At 37.2% G+C, this 9,428-nt stretch overlaps 1 protein-coding gene across 2 annotated transcripts; it reads left to right on the top strand.

Moving 5' to 3' along the window:
* The first annotated feature begins 784 nt into the window (after positions 1–784).
* Positions 785–9,187, top strand: sox12 (SRY-box transcription factor 12). Of its 2 annotated transcripts, none has more exons than XM_026935178.3 (2): positions 785–1,154; positions 1,404–9,187. In XM_026935178.3, the coding sequence occupies exon 2, from the start codon at positions 1,459–1,461 to the stop codon at positions 2,551–2,553; it is 1,095 nt and encodes a 364-aa protein (XP_026790979.1). In that variant the 5' UTR covers positions 785–1,154; positions 1,404–1,458; the 3' UTR covers positions 2,554–9,187. The 2 variants fall into 2 exon arrangements, with proteins under 2 accessions (XP_026790979.1, XP_026790978.1); XM_026935177.3 differs by having other exon boundaries at positions 787–1,154; positions 1,453–9,186.
* The last annotated feature ends 241 nt before the right edge of the window (positions 9,188–9,428 follow it).

The raw sequence follows: 9,428 nt of genomic DNA, 5'->3' as shown, positions 1-9,428 counted from the left end.
CAAATCAGTCCATCCAATCATCCTTCCATCTTTTAAAATAGTTATATCCAAGGAGACCCACAAAATAAATATAATTGTGTCCTTATACAAATAAAATATTTTTTCATATATTTCAAAATGTTTTATGTAAATGAAATGTTATAAAATTAATTTAAAAAAAGAATCATCTGACCAGTGTTTAGTAATGTAACACACCCTACAGTTGTTCTTTGAATATGTTATTTCAGACAGTCTTCAATGTAATATATGCTACATCATTGTAAAAGGAATTTTGAACTCAGTTCCAAAGCTGACAGCAAATAATAATAATAATAATAATAATAATAATATTTCAATGCTGCATCTTTCATAGGTATGTAAATAATAAACAAGAAGAACTTGACACTAACAACATTGACTGGGATGCCTCCACCACTAACGACATTTGACCTTGCTGTGACGATTGATTCCAAAATATAATCATTTTTTCTGCTGGTTATAATGATAATTCCCTACAAATCCTATAAAACATTCAAGCACCCATTCTTGGATGCGCATGCAGACAGACAACCCAAAAACATAAAGATACAGTCTATACTGAATGCACAGTTATTTACTTAAAAGAAACTATTATTCATACAATGTAAACTACTAATTAACATAGTATTTAATGTTACTAGCCCCTCATTTAGCATCTCTCTTTCTCTCTCTCTCTCTCTCTCTCTCTCTCTCTCTCTCCATTCTGCTTGCTCTTTCTGCCTTACTGCATGAACACATTCACCCCCTTCCTGTCCTCTCTCTCCCTGTCACACACACAGACACAGCTCAGAGTGGTGGGTGGGAGGGGAGGAGCCTGTGCCTGGTAAGGTTGAGCTGTTTACAGTTTGGGTTTATAGTGCAGCAGATGGGGGCCGTCCCTACAGTGAAGGAATAGGGTGGGCAGACAGCAGACAGGGACTGAGAGAGGGAAAGAGAGAGGGTGTTACAGTGTGGGTACACATGTATTCTTCATGGGGCAGGCTTGATGTAACTGCAGGCTGGAGCTTAGTCATTTTTCACTGTCGTCTGCCACAGCTGCTACAGTGCAGCACATGTCTGCCTGAGGAAAGCACCAGCCTCAGTTGAACTGTATACTGCAGCTGAAAAAGGAGCACATTGTTTAACACATATTTGATGTAAGTATTGTATATTTATATAAATACAGTATATCTGTTATGTCATTTTTTTGGCAAATCAATATTAATTTTTTGGTTTTATAAGAAGAAACTTGTATTTCTTAGATAATGCAAGGATGTTGTACTTGTTTAAATGTAAGCAGAAAATGCTTGCTTGTTTGAAAATAAATTAATATACCATTTAACATAACAAAAGGAATTGTTTTGTAAGAAAAATAAAGTCCTGAAACTTGCTCTTTATTGTTTTAGGGTAAAAAAGGCATCAGTAAGAGGCTTTAATGTATCTTATATTGTCTAGGCATGGATGCCTCTGGAGATACTTTTGAATAGAGCTTTCTTGTGCATCATGGTCCAGCAAAAACACTCTATAGCCATGGACAGAGATTCAACCCAAGAAGTGTTTGTGAGACTGGGAGCCGAGGATGTTGATGAGGTATTTAGGCACGACCCATCCAACAAAGACCCCAACTGGTGCAGAACTCCTACTGGGCACATCAAGAGACCCATGAATGCATTTATGGTCTGGTCTCAAATCGAGAGACGGAAGATCATGGAGCAGTGGCCTGACATGCACAATGCAGAGATCTCCAAGCGCCTTGGAAAACGCTGGAAACTCCTGCCAGATTATGAGAAGATACCATTCATCAAGGAGGCAGAGAGGCTGCGTCTAAAACACATGGCTGACTACCCTGACTATAAGTATCGTCCCAGGAAAAAAAGTAAGTGTTCATTGCCTGCCAAAGAAAAGCTCCCACTGAAAGCCAGCAAGTCTTATTCAGGTCGATCAGCCAGCTTCACCAGTAAAGCGTTTAAAATTAAACCAACCTCCTCCCAACAAAAACTGAATTGCAGTGGCAATAAATATAAGAGCTATAATGAGAGCATGAGTGATGATGACACAGTGGATGTAAATCTGGCAAGTCCAGTAACTATGCAAGATGATCAGACCCAGACCACTCTTGTTCTCCAGCATCAGCCTATTACCATTCCCCCCATGAACCAGCAACCTAGACTATCTCAGCTCAGAGTCAAAGTGCCCAGCAGCCTCCAGAGTTCCTCTTCTGACAATGGCTCTCAGGTACTCAGAAAAGTTGTGGTGTCTGAGTTGCAAGAATCTAACTCTGCAAGATCCTCCACACCAACTTCCACCAGCTCTTCCTTTGTGTCATCTGTTTCTTCAGATGAGGAACTGGAAGAGGAAATCTTGCATATCATATCTAATACAAACTTTGAAAACATTCCTATGGACTGCTCAACTCTGGACAAGGACTTTGAAGCATTTCATGCCAACTCAGGATCCCACTTTGACTTTCCAGACTACTGCACTCCTGAGGTGAATGAGATGATTTTTGGGGACTTACTAGTACCAAGTATCTCTGACCTGGTGTTTACCTACTGAGTTTGAGGCCAGGTTGATTATTGTTGGCAGACATATTTGCCAGTGGGAAAACTAGTGGTCTTGATCATGTTAAATCTATGTTTCTGACTCTGGACAGTTCTATTTCCATTATTATATTTCTTTATCGATTCCGTAAGTGCTATTGCTTTTGTTTTCAAGCGTGACACATCTTATTGGCTCAGGAAAAGCCAGCAAAGGGGTTTGCAGATACTTTAAGTATTCAGTCACTTGAGGCTCAGTTTCAGAGAAAAAGCAGACATTCATTACAGACAGCATCATAGCAGGTTGCAAAAAGGTCAAAAGCAGCAAAGGTGTAATTCTTTGTGACAGGAGACAAAGTATTAAAATCAAGTTAGAAATATTCCAGGGTTTTGTCAGAGTATACAACATTTTAATGTCCCTGGACTGCAGGATTGCAGCACAATCAGTGCCAGCCTTTTTTAGCACTCTAAATTTCATGACTGATCATGAGCATTTCTGTTCTACCCAAACAACATATTTTGTGAATAGGAAGCTATGTTAAGTGATCATCTGGTGTGAAGCAAATCTGTAGCACTTGATAAGCATACGGCCTATCACTTGGAGAAAAAACTTGGAGAAACCTGCCAGACAGAAATCACTGCAAACACTGTCAAAACATTGATTTCCTTTTCTTTAATTGATTAGCAGGACTTTCAGTGCCTCACTAATGTTGCAAGACTAGCAATGCAGGTGCGATTTAAAAGCTCCCCTGCACTGTCCATGCATGTCATTGTGTGCCTGGTCAGGCTGAGAATGAAAGATACCTAGAGGAGTTTTTAGGATAGGGTAGGGGGCTGGGGACCTTTCTTCTGGGAGCTGTGCATCTGGCCATGCAGACAACAGTTATTGTGCAGAACATCAAGGAGGGGAAGTGAATGGGTTTGTGATGATGGTGGGGAGGGTATCCAGCCCAAGTCTGTAAATGCATGTGATGTCTGCAGTGTTGCTACAGCTGCCTTGATCAGGGTTAGAAATCTGTGTCTGCCAGCTGGCCCCACTGACTCTCTCAGGGATTGTTTGTCTAGGTCCTAGTGCATCCTTTACATAATTCATTTGTGATAATCCTTGTGTGTAGGTGTACATGACTGTGTGTGTGAGTTTTTCTCTTTTGAAAAGCCAGCTGGGATGACTGAGTGCACTGGTTTCTTGCTGCTTTTAAAATGAGACTCTTTTTCTCAACTAACACCCATGCTCTTACTAATTTCAGCTTGGTGCTATTTTCCTCTCACCATCAGCTATCCCATCAGTTGTTGACACAACAGACAGGTCTTACATGGATAATGTCATTCAATGCCTGCCACCTCTGCGAAGATGCAGAGACATGTGACGCAGGAGCAACAAGCCAAGTAAAAAAGGGTGGCTCAATCAAATGAGCTTGTTTTTAGATTAGCCTCATTTGCTCAGGATGCATAATGACATGTCAACCTGCAGGTCCACTGGGTGTTTTTTTTTTTTTACTGTGGTCCCTACAAAAAACAGCCTGAATGGTTCAAAATCACATAAAATGTATGACCACCACTTTTTCATTAGTTTCACAGTTTAATTTTTCATAGAGTTTCACTATTCTTAGAACTACAGTAGCAATGCAGTATGATTGTTAATTGATGCCACATCCATGATGAAAGGTTATATGTTTTAAAATAATTCAGGTATCCATAGTTGTGAACTGTGAGTGGAACATGATTTGAGGAAATATAAGAGAAACTTCAAGAACAAATGCATGATCAGAGGCCTTCAATTATCCTTATACACAGTCCCCTCCAAAACTACGGGAACAGCAAGGCCAATTCATTTGTGTTTGCTGTAGACTGAAGACATTTGAGTTTGAGATTAAAAGACAAATATGAGTAGAGAGTTTAGAATTTCAGCTTTTATTTCCTGGTGTATATACACGCAGATGTATTAAACAACATAGAACATAGCACATTTTTTATCAGATCACCCAATCTGCAGGCAAGCAAAAATATTGGAACAAGTGACTCACAGGTGCCTGTTAGATTGATTGTTTAAACAATAGCTCTGAATGTCTGGTTTTAGCCTTCAGTTTCACCTGTGAAGACTGCACTTCTTGTTAAAAAAGATAAGCCAACATGAAAATCAGAGAGCTGTCTCTGGGAGAAAAGCAAGCCATTTTGAAGCTGAGAAAAGAAGCAAAATCTATCAGAGGCATTGCACAAACATTGGGCATAGCTAATGCAACAATTTGGAATGTCCTGAAAAAGAAAGAAACCACTGGTGTACCAACAACTAGACATCGAGCAGGTCAGCCAGTGAAAACAACAGCTGATGACAGAAACATTACAAGAGCTGTGAAGAAAAACCCAAAAACAAGAGTCACTGACCTCACCAACAACCTCCACAGGGCAGGGCTGAAGGTATCACAATCAAACATTCAAAGAAGACCTTGAGAGCAGAAATATAGAGGCCATACCAAAAGATGCAAACCATTCATCAACAGTAAGAATCAGAAAGCCAGATTGGAATTTGCAAAGAAATACAGAGATGAGCCACAAAAGGTCTGGAACCAAGATTAGCCTCTACCAAAGTGATGAAAAAGCCAAACTGTGGAGAAAGAAAGGATCTGCTCATGATCCAAAACATACAAGCTCATCTGTGAAACATGGTGGAGGTAGTGTCATGGCTTGGGCTTACATGGCTGCTTCTGGAACAAGCTCGCTAATTTTTATTGATGATGTAACTCATGCTAGTAGCAGCAGAATTAATTCAGAAGTTTACAGGAACATTTTGTCTGCCAATTTGCAGAGAAATGCATCCAAATTAATCAGGAGGAACTTTATCAAGCAGCAAGACAATGATCCAAAACACACTGCCAACTCAACAAACAACTTTATTAGGGGGAAAAAGTGGAAGATTTTAGACTGGCCAAGTCAATCCCCAGACCTTAACCCAACTGAGCATGCGTTTCACCCCCTGAAGAGGAGACTGAAGGGAGAAGCCCCCAAAACTAACAACAACTGAAAAAGGCTGTAGTAAAAGACTGGCAAAGCATCATAAAAGAAGAAACCAATAATTTGGTGATGTCACTGAGTCGCACGCTTGATGCAGTCATTGGAAGCAAGGGATATGCAATTAAAATATTAAGTGTTATTTACTTTAATTTACTTCAAGACTTCTCTGTTCCTATACTTTTGCTCGCCTAAAAATTGAGTGGTCTGATATAAAAGGTTCAATGGTTTATCTTGTTTAACACAACTAGATGTAAATACCAGGAAATAAAAGCTGAAATCTTAAACTCTCGTCTTATATCCATCTTTTTGTCTCAAACCCAAATGAATTTTTTTGCCATTCCAATAGTTTCAGAGGGGACTGTAGCTATATTTTGTCCACTACATGCTGTAGAATAGAACAAGGCAGAACAATCTGTCTTTGATACATGTACAATAAGGAAAGATTTAGGCATGGCATCTGTGATATGATCAAAATGTTAGAAATAATGCTGGAATCTGAATTATGTAAAATACTGTGTACATGATTAATTGATTAATCGTGATATGCACTGGTGGATTAAGCATGAATGCAAAGGCATTGGTGAAGCAAAATGCTAACTGGTTGTATGAAACTGAATCCATACTTTACCTGAAAAAAGCAAATGTGACTTAGAAAGGGTTTTGTGGCTACAACTATCAGGGAAAATGTTCAGCTGTTTCCTTCTACACAAATTCTGCACATTTATGAGTGCCTCAAAGTTTATATAATTCAGTGGTATGAGCAGGGATAGTTGCATAAACATACTTTCAAACAAATATGCCAGTCAAACATATATGCATGCATATGTAATATACACAATACACACTGAAAAAATACAAAACTATCAAACACCAGCAATCAAAATAAACTCAGGACTGTTATCATCATTTCACCGTAGAACTGCACTGTCCCTGTTTTGATTTCAGCCATTACTAATATGTTAATATGAAGGACATTCACAATCATAGATTCATTTGAATTCGTAGATTCAAAATGTAATTTGCAAAAGTGACAAATTTTCAAATATGAACTCTTTGAAATATTAAATATTCCAAAAGGCATGGTTCAGTTTTTTTAGGCTGTAAAATTTTTCAACTGTAAATAAAACATTTATTTAATCATTAACAAAATGTTTTAATTTTTTTAATCATTGACAAAATGATCTTTGTAGTAACTTTAAAAATGTCTCTGGATTATTTAGTCAAACACTGAACAATTTAATATATTATTTTACAATATTTCTGATTTGTTTATTTATTCAGCATTTTAGCAACAGTGTCAGAAAATGGTCAGACACTTCACAGATGGGCTTGGCAAATTAGTGTCAGAATGATAAATGAAAAAAAAAGAAGCAGTATATAAATGAAGCAGTGTAACAAAAAAAAGCCCATCTGGTCCACACCTCCTACTCTTGGCTAGCTCTCGATGAATAGCATTCTCAGAGACAGAAACACATGGACAATGCTAATTTCACACAGGCTGCAATCAGCTTCAGTCAGACTGTCATAAATGGAGCATGTGGTATGATTCCATATCACAGCATATCAGTCAACCAGAAACTCATTGTGTAAGGATTGTCTGAATGAGCTATATTCCACAGTCTGGTCTCAGAGTCTCACTATGATTTCACTGCGTTATGCCTAATTGGTAGGTATATAATGTGGTTTACTGTTCAATAATCACATAGATTACACCACCACAGATTTGCATTGTTGGTATTCAGAATGCTGAGTAATATAATCTTCCATGGAAAACAATGAGGTCAGTACAGGATGAGCCATGAGTAGATGATATTGTACTTTACCCATCATTTACAGTAACAAACTGAAGTACAATACAACCACAATACCTCATATAACAGTACAAATTGTTTACAGGACTTAAGGTTTCTTCACATCTTTGTTTTCTTTTGAATCTGAGTGTTATTAAATAGGTTTTCTTTTGACTTTGACTGTCATTATGCATGGATGTTTTTCACCCATTCATAGATATCTTGGGTCATTAGTGAACCAGCACTTACAGTATTTCTAACACAAATTCTTCTACAAACTTCAGAAATAGTATACAACTCGCAAAGCATTTTATTGACAATAATTAATAACAAATTTGCTTTTATTTTTATGTTTTTTTTGTTACTTATACAATGCATAATGTACAGTGTAAAAATTGACTGTCAATTTTATAGTAATTTGCCGGCAACAGAGCTGCAAATAAAGTATTGTAATATTACAATATTGCAAATAAAATATTTGTATTCTGTAATCCAAAGCCTTACCCACTGAGCCACCATAACATGCATTGAGTTAATGCAATCTTTTATTGTGAATTAATTCAGTGGTGGAGGTGGTTGAATCAATATGAGTTAGTTGAGCTAGTTGTGGTGGCTCAGTGGTTAACGCTTTAAGTTACTGATGAGAAGGTTTGGGTTCAAATCCAAACACAGCCAACCTTCCAGGGTTGGGTCCATGAGCAAGACCCTTAACATTCAACTCTGTTGTATCTTGTAACAATTGTAAATTGCTCTTTTTAAAGAGTCAGCCAAATAAACAAATGTACTTGATTATGTGTTATTTTATACGATGTAATATATTACAGTACTTTACTGTAAGTATGTTTACAGTTGTTTATTGTAACTTTTGTACAGTAAATTACTGGAAAATTTACAGTCAGTTTTTTACAGTGATACTATAAATGAGCTTATGGGTATCTAGTGACCCAAGGTACACATTTAAGGTTTAATAGAACATACAGTATATCCTATTTCTCAAATGCATGTACTTAGTGCTACAATAAGAAACTTACTTTGAAATGGTTCCTCTGATAAGATTAAAGATCATTTTAATTAAAGATCATATTGCCAAGATGCATTGCACATGCCATGTAGTTTCATGTAGCATGATCATTTAAATTTTTTTCCAAATCAAATGACAGACCAATGATATATTGCAAAGTTCAAAAGAATATTTTCATAAAAGCATAAAAATCCAGTTCTACCTTGCAATCACCGCTTGCAGTCAGCTTGACAAAGCATTGATTTTACACCATATCCCGTTTAGTAAACCATATCACCATATTTTTGGCTATGTAAGGGCCTGACAGAGGCTCATTCAACATTTTGATACCCTGAAGGAATATGATATGCTGATTTTCCAAAAATGTGTGATTTACGTGGGCATTTCCAGTAGTTTATATATACCAGCATCAGCTTAATACAGTGACATGCATCCGGTGAAAAAAAGACACATCAACCATCTTTAATTTGAGTGAATCTAACTTTAGCTAGTTCAGCATTCAGTATAATTGCTGCATAACTGACAATAATATCTAGTTCATAAATCAGTTTCCTCAATTTATTGTGTGCTATCTTATTATGTGATAAGAATCTTAGACAAGAAGCTTAGTATATGTTCATTTTTCAGTTGATTAGGTTAACTATCCTCATTTTATGTGTGCAGCTGATGTTTTAGTCAGCTACAGAACAGTCCCATGTGTCTGAACATGTATACTGTATGTGGGAAGAAATGAAAGCACTTTGCTGTACATAACAAATGTAGATCTGTACACTGCAGTTTCTTGTTTTAAATAGTTATAAGTTTTGGGCTCATCAATAAACCAAATATTTCAGTGCACAAATGGCCTTACTGCATTCTTCTGTACATACATATATGGAAATAAAGAGCTGAAGTGGCTGATGATAATATATGGTAACACAGTAATACGCCATGTTTACTGACACTCGATATAGAACTATTCATTTAAAGAATTATAGTTAAAAGTAGTTTAAAGTGATTTATGTTGGTCTGCCATGCACTGTGTACCTGGCTTTTACTGTTGGCGGCTCCCAGATCTGCATCTCTGACGCTGAG

This window comes from Pangasianodon hypophthalmus, chromosome 20 (assembly GCF_027358585.1).
Source record: "Pangasianodon hypophthalmus isolate fPanHyp1 chromosome 20, fPanHyp1.pri, whole genome shotgun sequence".
NCBI classification, from domain to species: Eukaryota; Metazoa; Chordata; class Actinopteri; order Siluriformes; family Pangasiidae; genus Pangasianodon; species Pangasianodon hypophthalmus.
This window is presented reverse-complemented; position numbering and strand designations above follow the sequence as displayed.